Raw genomic sequence first — 20,217 nt, 5'->3', positions numbered from 1 at the left:
TATAACTGAGAGGGAAGTGGAAGAAAAATTGCTGAAGTTAAACATAAGAAAGGCTCCTGAGGTGGATGAGATCTATCCAATTATATTAAAGGAAGGCAGCAAATGAGGTAAGCAGACCCTTAGAAATATTTATGAGAGCATTTTTTGGATTCAGGAGACGTCCCTGTGGACTGGAGATGTGCAAATGTATCACAACAGGGAATCAAAGAGTAACATGAGTAATTACTGACCTGTTAGCTTAACTTTTATTTCAGGGAAAATAATACAGTCACTGGTCAAAGAATTAGTGCAAGGCCATCTAGAAGGAGCGTGGTTATACTTCAGCCACAGCAAGGGTTTGTTGAGGGGTGATCATGTCTAATCAATTTGATTGGATACTATGATGCAGTCACAAAGGAAGGGGATGCAAAAAATAATTTTGATATCACATGCTTGGATTTCTGGAAAAGCTTTTGATACTGTTGCACATAACAGACTGCTATACAAACTAGAGTATTGTGGTATGAAGGGTGAGTTATTGCTATGGATAAAGGGATGGTTGAGTGGAAGAAGACAGGGAGTCGTTATCAATAGACACTGCTCTTCATGGACTAAAGTTATTAATGGAGTTCCCCAGGGTTTGGTGCTGGGCCCATTGTTGTTTTCTGTATTTACTAATGATGGTAATGAAGGTATATCAGGCTTAACATCTTAGTTTGCAGATGAAATGAAAGTTGGCAGGGTGGTTAATGAGGGTAATGACGGTATGCTGCTGTAAGAAGGTCTAAAAAAATTTGGCAGTGGGGCTGAGAAATGGATGTTCATTCAGTTCTAATTGTGTCCATTGATGAGGGAAGAGCAGGTACGAGGAGAAATCAACTTGTGCTCAATCCCATTGAGCACATGTTGAAACGAGATATTCGGAGTAGTTGGCAATTGAGGTTTAACACTGATAAATGCTTTGTTATTTTTGGTTTTTAGGAGCATTGGCAACTAAGGCCATATTGCTCCGGGGATATGTGGTGGTCATTCCCTGACCTTTCCGCATCCTCCGTATTTGGTGGTCACGGGCTCGAACCCCAGTCTAATCAAAAAAGCGTGTGCTACGCACTACTGCTCCTGCCCAGCTGGCTACAGAGGCGGCCTGATAAATGCAAAGTATTGCATATGGGTAACAGTAATCCCAGATTAGCGTATCAACTGTGTGGTACTACACTCAGGGTAGTGGAAAATGAAAAAGATCTGGGAGTAATTGTGCAGTCAGATATGAAGTTCTCTGCGCAGCACAGACAGGCTGCCAGGATAGCATATGGGATTTTGTTAATGATATACAGAAATGTTGTTAGCAGGGATAAGGCAATTATTCCATTGTATAAGGCAATGGCTAGGCCACATCTTGAGTACTGCAAACAGTTTGGAGGCCTCATTTTATGAAGAATGTGGAGCAGGTACAGAGAAGGGCACCAAGACTGATGAGGGGAACAAAGGGGTGCTCTAACCAAAAAAGGCTTCAGTTCTGCAAATTCAGCATCTGGAGACTAAACACCTGCAAGGTAATCTCATTGAGGAAGCCCAGTGTTGATGGAATTCTTCCTCTTCCTCAGACTACACACGGGGGGGGGGGGGGGGGGGGGGGGGCACGGTTGCAGAACAGATATGTAAAAGTTTGCCTTTGCCTTCAGCCATCGAGTGATTGGTTGCTTGAACAAACTTCCATCAGATGTTACAACTGCCACTCTGCACTCTACATCTTCAATGAAAATGAAAAGTATTCATATGTAATCACATTATACAATTTTAAAGACTGAGATGTGTAAATCACCTCACTTAACCATTTCAATTATGAATTAAAAAATAAAATAACTACCAATATCATAAATGTGTTCTTTTATATTTACAGTGCTTATGGTATTATTGACCAGTAAGAAAAAAAATGAATGAGAAATATTTATAAATAAATCACTCAGTTATGAGAGTTTAAAGAGTAGAGATAACAGCCAATCCCACGTACCCATTCTAAGCTAAAACACAATCATTGACAGGTTAACTAAATAGATATTCTTTTAATATACACACAATTTAACTTGGACACATTCCGAAACTACTGTAAAGTTTTAACAATCATTTATATAAAAACTACATCTTCAAATAGACAGATGAAGTGTCTTACATTTTATTACCTTACTTAGCTTAATAAAACTGATATTAAATACCTAAATACCTAGACTAATTTTGTTGCATTATCAATTATACATCGTTAATAAAAATTATTTTATTCCTTTCTTATGAAATATGCTATAACTGCTTTATCACATGACAGCAATAACTGTTTGCTGTACAACATTTTTAGTAATTAGTATGATTGTTATTTTTCCTTTTGTATCTGCTTTGCAGAATGAACAATTAGCACAAGGTAAAAAAATAAAATTGAAGATGCAGTAGAGTGATAATAACAGAGATTTACCTTCAGGCAATGGTAATGAGTTTGCTTTCTGTTATGGGAACAATTCTGAAATTTGTCTGAACAGTCATCCATAGGACTATAACGCATAAATCCATGCTGAAGTGAATCATCTCTCTTTTTGTGCCATTTAAAATGACGTATCATTTCTTCCTTCTTCACAAAAACCTAAAATAATAAAACAATAAAACAGTGGCTATTTCAGGATTTTTTTTTTCTTAAAGAAATAAATATTTACATTGATTTATTAAAAGTTTATTGAGAGAAGTAATTAAAAGAAGAAAAGACTTCCAAAGAGTACGCAGGACCTGGCGGGCTGCAGAAGTTGAGGTTTACCTTCAGCAAACAGGTGGCCGATTGTGATGGAAAAAACTTCCATCTGACATTGCAGAAGAGGATATCTTGAATGAATTCAAGGAAGAACTAGACAAACTGTTGGAGGAGATGGATAGGGTAAATGGGACTGAAAATGAGAAGTGATCAAATGGCAATCACGATCTCTGATATCTCTCAATTTCTTCCTTTGAGGACATCAGAAATCTATTGTGCATCAAGATCATTCAGTAGAACTACAGTAAAAAAATCATAACTAAGTATGCAAAGGTTAGTGATGGCGCATTTGGTAGAATATTGAAAATCGGCTGTATTTTAGCACATGACCATGAACTGAACTGACATGCAAACAATACAGGAATTATGAACTGAAAGAAATACATTCCTGAAAAGTACTACATTTGGCTAAACCATAGTTGGCAAGGCTAAAGTCCTACAGAAAAGAGAATTATGGTAAAAATGATAACCGTTCTAATAAAATATATATAATATTAAAAAAAACCAGAACCAGATGATTGACATGCACACATTCACTTACAGAACTTATTGAGCATTTACTTCCTTACTTACTCCATGGTTCTTGAGCCACGAGGTTCCTTGACAGGTTCCATAATTCTCTATTATGTGCAAGCTCTGTCCAGTTCACCTGTCCTCTGAAAACTAAACTAATACTTGTCTTTATACCATCCTCCATGGTTCTTGAGCCACGAGGTTCCTTGACAGGTTCCATAATTCTCTATTATGTGCAAGCTCTGTCCAGTTCACCTGTCCTCTGAAAACTAAACTAATACTTGTCTTTATACCATCCTCCTATCTCAGGGGTGGCCTTCCAGCTTTCCTTACCCCAGTTGAGATTCTGGAGAGGATTTGATGGATGTGTCTTTGGTTATCGGTACGGATAGCATGTCCAGCCTACCTTGATTTGAATTATACTTTCACTTCTATATTTTTCCTTTAGTTCATTGTATGTAGCCTTCTCCATTCTCCAGTGATTTCAACTTGTTTTGGTCTGAAGATTGTTCTTAGAATTCTATTTTTGAATGATTGTAATATGTTCTCTGATAGTTTTGGAAGTGACCAGGTTTCATAAGTAGTATTATCATTCTGTATATCTTTATTTTCAAGTTCCTAGATACTTGTTTTGAAGGATTTTTTGAACCACATAAAAGCATCAATTTCTGCTCTGAATCCTAGAATTAATTTCTTCTGCAGTATAATTACAATCATTCAGAATCCTTCCCAAGTACTTGAAGCTTGACACTTTCTCAACTGCTTGATTTCCAGTGTCGAGGTTGGGGTCATAATTATTCTTGTTTCTACTAAGTTTGAGGTATTTTGTTTTGTTGTTGTTTATTTTTAGGCCAATGAGATTAGCTTCTTTTTCTAGCACTATTACATTAGAGATGAGGCCTTGTATATCATCACTGACCAGGCATACGCAAAGTCCTGATGCAGTTCATTCAGGTTTACTCCTTTCCTTGTCTCTTCCACTTTTCTTATCACTTTTTCCAAACCCAAATTAAAGAGCAGGGGTGAAAGTGCATCACCCTGTTGTGATTTCAAAGGGGTCTGATATTTCATTTTGTATTTTGACTTTGTTTATCGATATTCTGTCCTGCATATTTGTATTATGTTGACTAGTTTCTTGGGGATTCCAAATTTTATCAATGTATTCTAGAGTTCATCTCTTTTTATACTATCATGCCTTACTGAGATTGACAAAGAGCTGGTCATATTCATATTTTTTCTCCAAGAGTTGTCTTACTGTAAAGATTTGATTAGTTGTGGAGAGATTTTTCTTGGTCACTTTGTGTGGTAAGTCAGCCTCCATAGTATGAAGTTTGACAGAATTTTGTATATAGTGCTTAAAAGATAAATCCCTCTATATTTATTACAGTCTGCTCTAAATCTTTTCTTGCAAATTGTACATATTATGTTTTCTTTCCATTGGTCAGGTAATTGTTCTTTTCTCCATATTTGTACTATTAGGTTGTGAACAGATTTATGCTGGCTTTCAATTCCTCTCTTGATAAGTTCAATAGGCATATTATCACTTCCAGGTGATTTTTCAGTTTAAGGATACTGGATTTTACATCTTCTAGTGTGGGTTCCTCTATTTCTGCCTCTGCAGTATAGATTTCTTCTCTTTGTCAGTCCTCTCTTCTTCTTCCATTTTTACATTCAGAAGTTCACTGAAATATTCCTTCCATCTTTTAAAATTCTTATCTTTGGATGTTAGGAGGTTTGGTTCTTGTTTTGGACAATGGTGTATGTTGGTTGGTGGTCATTCTTCCACTGGTTTATTCCCTTGTACAACATTTATTGAATATTTAGAGATCATAATAAAGGGTAAAATAAATTTTAGCAATAATGCAATTTTAGCAACAAAAGTCCAAAATATGCCCATGAAAAAAATAAATGTTAGTTTTAAACACAAAAATCTACAGAGAGGCAGCAACATGTCCATGAAAAACAGTGTGTGTGTATGTATATAGGTCAGTCCACATCCAGACCACAAACAATTTTTCATAGACTAAGTAACCTGTGCCTAAGTCAATAATTTGTCATAAAATAATTATTTTGTTTTTTTATCTTTATAAATTCCTCGATTGGATATGGGTTTAAAAAAGCATTATAAATTATATTGAAATCAACTTTCTTCATGTTCTATAATTAAAGCCTTCTTATGTGAAAAACCTGGGGCTTCCATGCACTGTATGGCTAAAAGGAATCTGCAGCTGGAAAGTCCAAGTTGGGAAAGTATTCCTGTACTTGTCCCAAAAGTCACCAGCCTATGGTAGGCAACTTTTGGGTTCAGAGAGAAAAAATAACATACAGAAGCATTCTTTTTGCTAACTATTTCAATATTTATGTTGCATTAGTACTCTGCTTCTTTACTATTAATTCAAGGATGCCTGATAAAGATCTGAAATGTGTAAAAAATAGTGACCGAATTTTTATTGGAAAAAGAATTTATCTTCTTGGTCATGCTATCCAATTAAAAATGATATTGTCAACTTTAAAGTAACTTGTAGATAATACAGTCATTTCTAAAGCAAGCATAAGCCTAATCTCTGTCACTGAATGGAGTAATGTCCCCAGAGATTAAAGACAGAAAGATATAACAAAGAGTAATGTTTCTTTCTCAAACTACTACAATTTTTGTGGATTCTTACTATTATTTATTCAATGGTAAGCAGTACAAAGAGATTTTCCATAAAAATTATAGAAACCTTGAAGAATATAATGATTTTACCAGATTCTTGAAGGTTTCTGTAATTTTAACTATTCATTTGTAGTTACAGCTATGTAAAGCTTCCAACTATAAGTTTATTTATTGTAAATTTTAAGTTGCAAAAGATAAACTTATAAGAAATAGCAATCAATATACCTACTTCCTTTTTATGTATCAGTTATCAAAGTTAAGTGAGTCCATATGAACTTGGACCAATTTTTTCATATGAAATGTTAAATGATAAAATGTCATTTCCTAATGTCCTAAACTTAGTCTGTTTTCAAATTCCACTTAAAAATGCCCAGAGTATCACTGATTCTCTCAAAAAGCGATCCCCTTATAAGTTACAGCAACAGCACAGAATTTGGGTACACCAACAAATTACCTAATATCCTCCTCCTTTCTTTTTCTCCTCAGTATATACTTTTGTTTATCTTCAATTTTTTTCTTTAACCAAAAAAACTGATTTTCACTTAAAAATTTAATTATATAAAATCAAATTACTGGTTAGCTAAAACTCTACTTACCCTAGAATTACAATCCAAACAATGGAAATGTTCTCTGTGGTTCAAATCTTTACAGTAATTACTTCCACATTCAGTAGCACTAGAAAATCTAAAAATAATGTCATATGTTAAATATCAAAAATAAATAATAATAATAATAACACCACTTAGTAAAAGTGATACCTTTCTTCAAAACAGCATTTTAAAAAACAGAAATTACATTAAAAACATTAGCTAAAAATTAACTGTTTTGAAAAAAAAAAAAAAAAAAAAAAATGCAATAGTACTCGTATAAAAATCAAGTAACCAGCCATAATTATCAAAAAACCTGAAATAACCTAAGAATTGGTTAATTCTAGGCATTTGTTTCTGGTAGCACAAATTAGCTGCCCTACTCAAACTGGTACTGCATTTGGTTTGGGAAAAATTAAATACTGCATAGAAGTAAACACAGTAGTGGTTTTAGAGCATGAGGAATTTCTGTCGCTTTCCTTTGTGTGATGAGAGAATTCCACAGCAAATCCAGAACTATCACCAGATAATGTGTTTGGTATATTGACATTATTAGGATTGGAGAAATTTACATTTTTGAACAGTGCAACTTTTCTAAATTGATATCAATAAACTAAACCAAAATATTATTCATGTGATGTAAAAGTATATCATTTCCTTATAATTGTTATTATGCACTCACAAAATGTGATGTTCCCTTGAACATTTGTACTTATTAGAATTGTCTGCTGATTCCACTGAATGGAACTCAAATAATGTTTATTAATCTCTTTTGAAAAAAATTAAAGCCTTCCTTCACGGTATTAGCTATTTCTTTAAATATGTGGTCATTGCCAGCATGATCTCTTTATTTAAATATTCTTAACATTTAACAAATGTTTAATATAATAAAATCAAGAATACTGCTTTTCTGTGTGGTATCACAAATGTATTGATGCAAAAGGTCATCTAGCAATTCCAGCAATGTATTTCTGCTTAGCAAGTGACCACCTCAAGTTTCAATTAATACTTGTAAAAATTAAATTTCCTTTAAGACAACAATTTCAGTGTTAATACTTACTGCAAAAATAAATAATACTTAAAATTAAAATCAAACTAACAACTGATAAACTTCATCTTACTTCAAATTACCTATTTGTTTTGAAGGATGCTAGTAAATTGATATCAAAGTCCTTAACACTGTTTTTTATCTTATATTCCTTATTAATCTGAAATATCCAGAAGAGTACAATCAACTTAGTTATGTCAACCACCAAAACAAGCAGGATTGTCTTGCTCTTTCAATAAGATTTCCTACATTGTACCCAAAATATAGTTCCAAAGATGGGTGGAAAGACTTAAGATACTAATTTTTGAACTTAATGTTCTTCACAGATTTTGTAAATATCCAGAATACAACCAGCTTAGTTATTTCTACTGGTAATGAAATAAACTGATATAACAAGATGGGCAATAGTTTTCCTGACCTTGAAGATATGTTTAAGCCTGCACTGTACTACAATCATAAGTGATTATTCCAGAGAGAGAAAGATTCTGCAAATTGTTATTGTTATAAAGTAATTTGGTGAAAATTGTATTTGTGTAAAAAAAGAAATATCACCAAAAGGACATGCAATGTTTTGACATTTTAAGATAAGCTGAAGTTTCATTGATAGAATGCAAAATGTAGAATGTATTTTGAAACTGGTTGTTGAATATGATGAGGATGTACAGATAGTGAGGGATTAGAAAAGAGGCTTGTGCATTGGGTTCCATTATATCATCCAAGTTTCTTGCAACGACCAACTAACTAAGCTGATGAAGAGGTACTTCGCTTTGAAAGCTACTATGTATTTTAACGCTTTTATTATATTATATCTCTTTTATCTTATTGTATTTTAAAGCTTTTATCTTATTGTATATATATCATTTTTATTTTAACCAGTTAGTCGGTCATCGCAAGAAACTTGGACGAGATAGTGAGGGATATTTTTAAAAAACACAAGTGACACCAGAATTTGTGCTCTCATCAGACTCTTATTGTGCCATGTCCAGAAGGAAAATGATGAAACAAGCAATCCTCAATGACTGGGATTTTGCAGTACAAGTGGTTCCATCAGAAATGCACAGAAGGGATTTCGATTTCTGGATTTTGCTATTAGAAACAGGCACATGGTTTAAATATTTTCATGCATTCCTAGGACGGCTGGAAAAATTAAAAGACATCAGGGGATCCAATAACATGAAATAAATGCTGAAAAGCTGAGTGCTGCTCAATCAGTAACTACTTTATTCCAATAAGAATTTTCTCATTTGAATGAAAGACAATCTATTTCATCAGCAAGTATACAATGCTGATACAATGATTATGATTTGGAAATTATTTCCATCAAAAACATTCATTGCCTAGACTGGAATTATACACCTGGACATAAAGGTAGTTAGGAGCATATAACTATAATAACATGCTCTTATGCCACTAGTACATACAAATTAAAATTGCTTGAGGTTGGGAAAGCTAAGCAGCCATGATCTTTCAAGAAAACAGAAGTGAAGCCATTATCATGCAAGTACAGGGGATTATAAAATCTTTTCCCACTATTAAAAATTAATAACTCAAAAACTATATCAAAAAGCATTTTTTTGCATTTTTATCAGTGTTTATGAGTGTTTTTAAAACAATGGAAAACTCAGTTCAAAATTAAGCTACCAGGAGTATATAATGTGATTAATTTAGAAAATCAATCAGATTGTAAAAAAGTAAATTTTTCACCAGTCTTTTACTTTTTATTAATAATCAAATTTTCACATGTCCATCATCATTTTCTAATAAGCAATCAAGACAGGGCATTGTATTCTTCACATTTTCCATCAAAATTTGCTATGGAATGTTAACTACTCCCAAAAGATGCATCCTTCAAATCTGAAAGATGTTGTTATGCCACATCAATGCTATGAATCACTTCTTGTGGTGCTGACAGATAATCATTTCTAGGATTAGAAGTTAGGTAGCCATCTTCAAAACTCCTTACAATATTTAATACAGTTCTTCACAAATAAGGAGGCTTTCAGACATTTCTGTCTCTGATATGCTCTAAGAGTAGCAATAACTCTCAACATTACTAATAAATATTGCCATTCTAACTAAGTTTAATTAAATGTGCTTTATCTTTAGGCAAACACTTTTTAAAATGAACTTGATTGGGCTTGATTACTTAAATTACAGCTAAGAATCAAGCTTTTTTTTTTTTTTTTTTAATCTTAGCAATGAAGAATAAGACTATGTGAGCAAATATTCAAATTCTCCTATTCCAGAGTCATTCCTTTCTATAAAGAATACAAAAGTTAATTCGTTTTTTGCGGTGAATAACCTCAATAGTTAAATTTTGATATAATTTTTTGTTTAAAAAAATTAATAAATAAAACTACTCCTACATATACTGATTCCTAATATATGTGTATATTTCATATCAGATTATATGCATATTTTGAGCATTTTAATCATTAAATTTAACTCATTAGTGTATATAATGAGTTTTTATAGCAGTGTTGCACTCATTAGTGCAACACTGCTATAAAAAAATTTCAGAATACTAAGTTGTTGTGTGTAATCTCAATCAAATCACCTCATAGGTGCCTAGTTTCCAGATGCAATTTGCAAAACTGGAGCGTTTTTTAGTAAGAACACCCCTTTGTTCTCCTCACCAATCTCATTGCCTTCTCTGTACCCATTCCAGCAATTTTACATGCTTCCTAAAATGAGGCCCCCAGACCTGTAAGCAATACTCAAGATGTAGTGCCTGACTATTGCCTTATACAATAGGCTAGTTACCTCCTTATCCCTGCCAGCAAAATTCCTGTATATCACTGAAAAAACCCCATGAGCTGTACTGGCAGCCTGCCTGCACTGCTCAGAGAACCTCATATCAGGCTGCACAATTACCCCCAGGTCCTTTTCATTTTCCACTACCCGAATGTAGTGCCACGCAGTTGGCACATTACTCCAGGGTATTGCTACCCATATGCAGTACCTTGCATTTGTCAGTGTTAAACTTAATTGCCATTTCTCAGCCCATCTACCTAAATTTTCTAGATCTTGTTGCAGCAGGATACCTTCATTACTGTCTTTAATCACCCTGCAAACTTAATGTCTAAGTCTGATATACCTTCATCAGTATCATTACTAAATACAGAAAACAATGAGCCTAGCACTGACCCCTGCAGAACTCCACTAATAACATTATTCCATGAAGTGCAGTGTCCATTGATAACCACTCAACCATCCCTTTATCCATAGCAGTAACTTTCTCTTAATGCCATACAGTTCTGATTTGTACAGCAGTCTTTTATTTGCAACAGTATCAGAAGCTTTCCTGAAATAACAATATATGATTTTTTTTTTGCATCCAGTTCCTTTGTCGCTGCATCATAGTATCCAATCAAATTGGTCAAACAAAACGTCTCCTTAACAAACCCAAGCTGTGACTGAAGTATAATTGCTCTGCTGTCTAGATGGTCCTGCATTACTTCTTTAACCAGTGATTCCATTATTTTCCTATTTCCCTGACAATAGCTACCTCCTGTGGGACCCACACATTCTACCTTGGGATTTATCGCTGTGTTGGCTGATGCTCAAATGTAAGTTCTGGCATTGAGGTGGGCAGCTGAAAGCTTGATGGGCCCAACTTAATTCCTTTGAGGGTATCCACCCTGTTTTTCAAGTTCTCATAAACACCCATCAGAAAGCTGAGCTGATGCCTAATATCATCACACTCTTTACATTAAGAACACACACAAAGACATCCCCCTTGGCTGTATAATGTCCCATTCCAAAGAGTTCCGCAAACATCAAACAAATGGTACATTTCATAAGGCCGTGAATTATAGGATAACTGCCCCCTCTGTTGTCCCACGAACCACAGCACTTCCATTACTTGAGCCCTTTGCTTTGCTGCTCTGGTCTGAGGCATGCTTTCTGTTCAGTTTCAATTCAACTGACAATACTACACTAAACTAATATACTTAAACGCAATAATAACACTATGCACCAGTTATGTAGCAATAATATGTATTAAAGTACCAAGTTTACTTTATTAAATATATATATATTACATTATTGCATTTATATTATATGTATGTATTATGCTATACCATTATGCTTGTAAAGTTATAAGTTTAATTATAATAAAGTTATTAACGCCAACATACATGATTTGTATTGGTGATTTGCACCAAATCACCAATACAAAGCTTCTACGTATGTTAACTTGTAACTTAAACTCTCCATATAAATTTTAAAATAAACTAAGGAACATAACTAGGACTAAAAGCTATTTATGGAATTTATAGATTTAATATGCTAATGAAGTCAATGAAACAGCAAAATTTCCAGGAGCACAAAATTCTTTGACTTCGTAGTTCATACAATGGCAGCTGCTGATGCCCTCTCGCAAAATATGTTGCCAAACTTATATGTTCAGAAACTGATGACTAATAATATCTATACTGTTTATTTATTAAAGACATTATGACAGTGTTCTGGTATATTAAGAAAAAAAAAAAACTACGACTGCATCAAATGCTCTGATTGCAGTATTTAAGCATACAGACCGTGGCAGTCACTAGTGTGTGCATGCATATTACAAAATACACAATCAGTCATGCACATTTTTGGCAAAAATTTTGAAATAATAATACCCATACTGTTTCTTTATTGAAGAACAATATCATGACAATGACCTAGAACAAAAAATGAAATCAAAGATCACTGCAGCAGTGAAGGGTATTAAAGATTAAATAAATCAAGTTTTTTAAAATCACCAAAATTTTCAGAACATTTTGCAACAGAATACACCAGGAAGTGTAATACATATTGGTGTGTGTGTGAATTATACTGCATAAAGTGTATTTTTTAAGAATTTTTACTTTTTCTGTATTAATGATATGATGGCTTGATTTTTTTTATACTCATTTTCTCTATACTGATGTATTTGTAATGTTTGTTAAAATAGTAGACTCCCTCCCATTTATCTGGGCTGGTTGAGAAATAGATCTGCAAATAACTAAAACCCTGGATAAGCAGCAAAATGAAGTCAAAACTTGTAAATATGACAAAATATAAATTTATATCTACTGTATTCATATTTATAAAAGAATACTATAGCATGAGATCTGACATAAAATTTAATACATGCATATTTTTTGAAAAAGGAAACCAATGAAATTAGCTTTTTCCCTTTCTTTGCCTTCCAGCATGTGGTAAATTTTGATGCATAATATTGTCAGAAAGAGTGGACAATTAGGAGAAGGAGAAAGAACACTTATGTGGAATTCCAGAAAACCATGATTCTGAACACCTGGAGTCTTGAGTTCTTCGACCAACAGTAATAACAATAATAACAGTAACTGGACACAGCCAACCGCCTCATGCTCTTGGTACAAGTACCCATTACAGGGTGGAAAAAATCCCATAGAGGAGAAAGAGTTTTATAATAATAATAATGATAAAAGGTGCAAGTCTGACTGTCATGCATGTTTTCTTTTGATACAAGGCAATTGACTTACAAACAGATGTAAGTTGAGCACCTCTATTTTGTTAATATATCAAATATTCAATTCCTATGAAATTTTTTTCATTATCATTATTTTGAATATTCAAAGCTATTATTATATACCTTTTAACATAACGAGCATAATCTACAGGTCCAGGCTTCTGCACAGACTTTAAAAGATGAGGAGAACTCGTAGTCACTGTACCTTAAAAGAAAAGATATTGCACAGTTTAGAAGAAAGTTTAATAAATATATATTTTCCATTCAAGATCATTATAAAAGGATTGTCTTACATCAATGATCGTATTCTGACTACAAAACTCCTGTTTTCATGACCATCTGTGCTTGGTGTGTGTTAAATGCTGCTCATGTTGCATATTGCAACTTATCTCCAAAAATCAAGATGCATACAAGTATACTTTTGAAAAGTGGTATCATATATTGTAGCACTTTCAAAGGAATACTCTTATGCTATTATTGAGAAACAGCATATAACTTAAAAGGCTTCTTATATGTCTGATAGGGAATCATTACAACTTAAACCGCTAAAAGAGGCTTCAGAAACAACTTCCAGTTGAGACCTTATCATCACTTTGAACCAGAAGTAGACAGGATCAGCAATGGTAAAAAAAGCTTTCTCAATGTTTTCCAAGAATATAACGATAAATGTTCAGTACTAGAAAAAATTCTTGGAAATATTGTGCTACTTGTATAATTTTTGGTAAGATCTCTAAACTCTGCAGACAAAATAAAATTATGCCTTTACAGCAAGATAAGTCATCAATATTATATTTGCAATTCAGGTTGTTGGTATGCTTTACTTGACATTTTTGGAGAAAATATTTTGGTTAACTCGGTGGTTCCCAAACTGTGCGCTGCCGCGGAATATTTTAAATTTTCAAGGGAATTATTTCAATAAGTTGTTATGACATAAATACTTATTAAGTTGTTTGGACCTATCTATTTAATAAACAGAGTATTTCTTTTAGCCTAGGGGTGCTGTGAAAAAAATTACTGAGAGATAAGGGCACCGAGAAAGTTTGAGAACCTCTGGGTTAACTTTAAATCTATTGGCACAAACCAAAACGTTTGTATAAATACTGATAACTGCAACTATAAGAATGATTTTAAAGTACCCTATATATGTGATCAGTACATGTGATAAATATAAACAACCAATATAATTGATATGCTTCAACAATCTGCATCTGTCCACTATTCAATATAATTTCCACTAATGCTTGTATATTTCTCCCAAAGTTCCTTAAAGGTGGTAGTACAGTAGTCATGATTACTGTCTTTCTACACTATGATAAAGGAGTGAGTTTAAAGTCCCCTCTAGAATGGAGGGGCTTTTTTACAGGCTTTTTTTTATGCTGAAACCAAATTAATTAGCCCTTTTTCTCCGTTCCTGGAAACTCATGATTTTTTTTGTCCAGCAAAAACAAGTAAATTAATCACAGGATACATGCAACTAAGGGACAATATGATGCCTCATGGCTCAGTTACCAGTTATGCTAACATCATAATTGGCCATGCTCAGATATGATGGTCTTCCAACCTCATGCTGCTGATGTTAGAAGATTCAAACTGATGTCCCTGAAACAGACCCTTTACCAAAGTAAACAAAAAAGTAATCACTTGAGATAGATATGGGAAATAAAAGAGAACATGCTTATGCTTTCGATCTCAGGACTGCAGCTATTGTTGAAGTCCCAATGATGGAGTACTGCATTATCCTAAAAATAAGTCTGCTCCAGCAGTTCTTACATTGACTACTTCCAAAGCAATGCATGCTGTTACTTGCTGCATAGTAGCCCTGTGTAATACATATCAGTAATGATGACAGCATAGGAAGGTCACAAACAAGTGCCTAATAGGTGAAGGGCATGATACAAATCACTAGCAGACTACATCATATAATTTTCTTCCTTATTCAGGTAGGACATGGGTCTACACACCTTATCATCAAACAGGATATGACACACGTGTATTTTTTCCTAACGATACACGAAACTTACTCATGGTCTCAGTAGGTTTGAACTATCTATACATGAGAAACTCACTTGGAATAAGTGAGTGAACAAGAACACACATCATTGCATGGGTAACATTACAATGTTTGTCATCTAAAAGTTATGACTAAGCTAATGATACTAATAAAAAGTTAAGTTGAAAAAAATGGGGGAGGTATTTACATTTAGCCAATGTTTAAAAGGCTAAACAAAGGCACTGCCTTCTTCTGAGCTAGAGTATAAAAGAAAGAAGATGAAGAGAAACAAAAAAAAATTATTAGTAAAAATTTAGAAATATACAATAATGTTTTATAAACTTAGGGCTGGAGTGTAAAGCCAATTAAGAAAGCTTACTAGTGATGCCTAATACTTTGTATGATGTACTTATTATCAGGGTTAACTTAATTGGCTTTTCACTCCATCCTTAAATTTGAAAAACATTATTATATATTTCTAGATGTTTATTACATATGTTTTTCTTTCCCCTCCCTTAATACTTTATCCCAAATAATGCCAAAGCGGACTACAAAATGTTGGCTAAACAAGCTTCTCTTAACTTTTTATTATTATCATTAACTTACTCATAACCTACAGACAAAAAAAAAAAACATTCTAATGTTACTATACATAGTGGAGTTTGTATGTGCTCACTTATTAAGTGAATACCTCTGTAACTCACAATATGTTTAAATGAATTTTATCAAAATTCACTTGTACCTCTTCACAATCTACAGTGGAAGACTTTAATACACACAGGTTCCCCTCTGCATTTATATGTTGATATTAGCAATACACCTAATGGTGATTCATTTATTCATTTACAAATCATTACATGTTTACACTGCCTATGGGAAACATCTTAAGAATGACCATGATCCTAAAGTAAAACATGTGATTTAACCCCGGGGGCTCACATCTGGGTATGGGCTTGGCATACCCAGGGTCCTGAACTGGATATCATCATTCTTCTCTTTCTTGGTGATCCCCTTCTACTCTCTCTCTCTCTCTCTCTCTCTCAGGGTATCTAGAGAATTTTTTTTTTTTTTTTAGCTGTTGCAGTATAAGCCTCAGGCTTCCTTGCACCATATAGCTAATAATAATAATAATGTGGACAAAGGTACATACATGTGAGATCAAGTTGGCATGTAACCACAAAATATGAATGGCTCATTGTTACTGTTATGCTAATACATTGATACAGTGAATGGGGAGATGTCTTTGACTGTGTTCAACATGAAGGGTGTGATAATATCAGGCATCACCTCATTGTTCTGATGGGCATTTATGACAGCCTGAATAATTGAGAGGATGCCCACAAAGAAATTAAACTGGGGTGGGGTGGGGGGGAGGCAATCAAGCTCTCAGTTTCCAAACTCAATGTCAAAGTTTGCACATCAGGTAATAAAGTGGCTGTTGTTGTTTGTTTGTTTGTTATTTGGTTTTTAGGAGCATTAGCAACTAATAAAGTGGCAACCACCAAGGTAGAATGCACTGGTCCCATGCATTCTACATTAGAACATAGTTATTGTCAGTGAACCTATAGTCAGGAAAACAGGAAATATATTGTGCAAACAGGATAGGTGGAATAGGACCAGGATACATCTGCCCAGGCAAAAGCTGATGACACTGTAGAGCAGATATCATCTTTTAAGAGCACAAAAGGTGATACTGTTGTACATGCTGGCACTAATAATGTTAAGAGTAGGAGATCTGAGGACTTGCTTAACAAATACAAGGCAATGTTGAGAAAAAGTCACAAATTAGGGTTAAAACTTTTTAAAATGTTAATTTTTTTTTTTTAATCTGTAATTAACCCACTTGCTTCAGACATAGTTTATGAGACATGGCATTCCACTGTTGAAGCAAGCAAATTTTTCAATTTGTTTCTTTAGGGTTTCACTTGTTTTCAAGTGATGATAACAAAATGCAGGTGTTTTTTAACATTAGCATTAGCAGTGGAAAATGATGCAAGAAAAGCAAGCTTATACAGCATCAGCAAAAAAAAAAAAAAATCTTCCCATTTCACCTATTCATTCCCTCCGATAGTTTGTCTAGTTCTTCCTTGAATTTATTTAAGCTATTAACTTCCATAAAAACACATGGAAGTTTGTTTCAGCATTCAACCACACCTGCTGGCTATAGGCAAACTCTGCATGTCTATTCTGCAACCATCCTTCCTCAATTTGAATTTGTGCTCCCTTGTGTGTGTGTGGTCTGAGCAAGGGGAAAATCCCATCTGAACAGAGCTTGCTCAATCCATTCAAAGCCTTAACATGTCTAACACATGGCATAGGAGTTTTTTAAAAAATAACTAAAAACATACATTTTTAATATAAAAAATAGATTATTTATTGCATTTGTAAAAGATTGAAAATAAAGGGTGGCATCAAAAGGGGAACGATTTTAAATGATTTCTCACCAATTTTTAGGTTATAAAATGGCTTACTTTATCCAAAGTGGGTCTGTCCAACTCAGATACTCTTGACACATACATGAAAGCAATAATAAATTTTACTAGATAAAAGGTAAAGTGCAGCCATTATCAACCCACTGCAGGATGGACGCCTCCTCAACAATTCATGCTGAGGGAAATGGACCATAATCTGTCACGCTGGTCCAGTGTGGGTTGGCAGATCAACCATATTCAGCAGTCAGGGGCTTGAACCCCGGTCTACTCAAAGAGCGTGTGCTGCTGCACTCCCGCTCCTGACCACTCGGCTACGGAGGCCATTTAACATCTAAAGCAGGAATATGCCACATTTAGAAAACCTTAACTGATTATGAGTCAAAAAAAGAACTCACACTCAAGAATGCATGCAACAAAGTCTGTCACAAAATTAATGACACTGGTTTTATAAAAAATTTTATTGTAAAATTTTCCATAACTGAAGGTTCTCTCCTTCAAAGTAGCTTCCTTGGGAGGTTACACATCATCCCTCCAGCACTGCTTCCAGAGATGGAAGCAGTGCTGGAAGTCTTATGTGAGATCCTCCAATGAATCAGTTACAGTGCTCTGGATGTGTCCCAAAATGATGTCCTTTTGGGCGATTCTTCATCTTTGGAAAAAGAAAAAAAAGTTGCATGGCAACAGATCTTGGGAATACAGCAGCTATACGAGCAGTAGAATGTGTTTGGAGGTCAAAAACTCTATAACAGACATTTCACAGTGATTTGAACCTAGATCTCATCAAATGAGTAACATGTAGTGAATATACTATATACCAGTGGTTTTCAATTGAGGTGCCGCAACAACAATTCAGGGGTGCCACGTAATTTGTGTTTAAGTTACTTAAACTTATTATTATATATTCTTTAAATTTATATGTTTATTTCATTATAAAAAGTGTAGAGTATCTTTTTAATTTTGTGGTGATCTATAATTGATGTTTACTTAGTACCTCTATATAAAGAATAAAATTATTATATACTATATATATGTAATTTTTATAATTATATTATTGTAATAACTATCATATAACATATACATTTTTAATATTATATATATATTCACACACACACACACACACACAGAATCGGATCTGACAGGCAGAAAATTGAGTGGAGTACCACAAAATATAATATATGACTTAGGGGTGCCGTTATTAAAAAAAGGTTGAAAACCACTGCTATATACTGATGTAGAATATCAAATTATTAGTAGAACTTCTTACTCTTCACATTCAATGGATTTCAAGTCACTGAATCTGTGGAGATATATGCAAAAATGGTCTACAATAATAATCTGAAAACACTGCATGAAATGAAGGAAACATTAATGACTGATATCATACCAAAAGAAACTTTGCAATTAAGTCATTTTGATATATAAATAGTATACTTCCAATACTATTTATATATCAAAAGGGAGTATAAGATTTGTATTAGTTTCTAAAATGAGAAGATATACAAGTAACACAGGAGCTTGAATTCCCTTATGCACACCATGTATTACGTAAGCATCTTGGCAATTACGTGAATTAGTTTTTGAACTTGGCCAATCTATGAAATCGAATAATTTTATTAACTGAATAAATTTAAGATATCACTTAATTTACTAACTGTTCTGTTCAGCTGGTGACATCACAGAGTTGGTTGCTGTAGTAGTGGAAATTGATAATGATGGTGCAGTCACTTTGCTTGTTTCTACGTCAGAAGAATGAGATGCTGAGACTTTTGACCTTAAGGCTTCAAGAGTAAGAAAAGTTGCCATGTTTTGTTGTATAATAACCTAAAAATATTACAGAAGAGAAAGATTAACTTAAGACAAAAAGTACTATCCAATCAAAATTACTATATTTGGGGGGATAGTAAGATGCACTTTTTATTCCTGGAAAATGTTTCTTAAAATTTCCCTGCATCTTATAGTCCAAATATATACCAGGTGCATGCAGTGGTGTCGTTTTTTTTTTTTGATCAGACTGTATATCACAGGGGTAGCCAACTCTACCTAATCTCTTCCATAAATCATGAGATTTATGGAAGAGATTAGTAAAAATTTACTAAAGAGAAAAAATTCTCTTTATAAACTCATGTTTCTGTTTCATTCAGTATGGTACTTTTAATTTGTTATAAATGTCTAGTCCTGACATATTGAGTAGAAGGGGCAAAAGAGGTTTTCATACACCATTGGCTTCAAAATGAATATGACACCTTTACTTGTGAATTTGTATTTCAAATATATGCAATAAAATATATTTTTCAAAAATTCTCCTCCTAAAATCTAGGTGCATCTTATCATCCGGAAAATACAGTAGTTTAACAAGATCTTGTAATCATTACTTACAAATAATTGTTATGTGACTACACATGCCAAGAAAACAAGAACAATTTTTAACAAATTTAATAAGGATGTTTTCTGAATTCAGAGAAATGCATGTATAAAAGAAAATAAATATTCAGGTATGCGCAACTAAGAATAAAGAAGATATTAGAAGTTAAGTATAATCAATATATACAGGGAGTCGGATAAATAACTCCTTACTTTCATTCTGTCTAAAGTACAAAATATATTGGAATGGTTTTGCAATATGAATGACATCTCAATTTTGACAGAATGAGCCTGTTGCTCCTGAACTGCCCAGGCACTTTTTGCAAAAAAATATGGCATATAATCCACAGATTTTCAAATAAGTTCAGCTGAAAGTTG

General features: G+C 33.6%; 1 protein-coding gene across 2 annotated transcripts in view; it reads right to left on the bottom strand.

Moving 5' to 3' along the window:
- Positions 1 to 20,217, bottom strand: part of LOC150079281 (zinc finger protein castor homolog 1-like) — a 448,513-nt gene that overhangs the window by 105,423 nt on the left and 322,873 nt on the right. For both annotated transcript variants that reach the window (XM_090383869.1, XM_090383870.1), the window contains 4 exons: positions 19,131 to 19,299; positions 13,180 to 13,261; positions 6,536 to 6,623; positions 2,444 to 2,608 (listed from right to left, as the gene is read on the bottom strand). In XM_090383869.1, coding sequence (XP_090239995.1) covers positions 2,444 to 2,608; positions 6,536 to 6,623; positions 13,180 to 13,261; positions 19,131 to 19,299 — 504 coding nt within the window. The remainder of the gene's footprint in view (positions 1 to 2,443; positions 2,609 to 6,535; positions 6,624 to 13,179; positions 13,262 to 19,130; positions 19,300 to 20,217) is intronic.

Source organism: Mastigoproctus giganteus, chromosome 10, assembly GCF_048544385.1.
Source record: "Mastigoproctus giganteus isolate SK-2022 chromosome 10, ASM4854438v1, whole genome shotgun sequence".
Taxonomy (NCBI): Eukaryota; Metazoa; Arthropoda; class Arachnida; order Uropygi; family Thelyphonidae; genus Mastigoproctus; species Mastigoproctus giganteus.
Note: the sequence above shows the minus strand (reverse complement) of the source record. Positions and strands in the feature narration are given on the sequence as shown.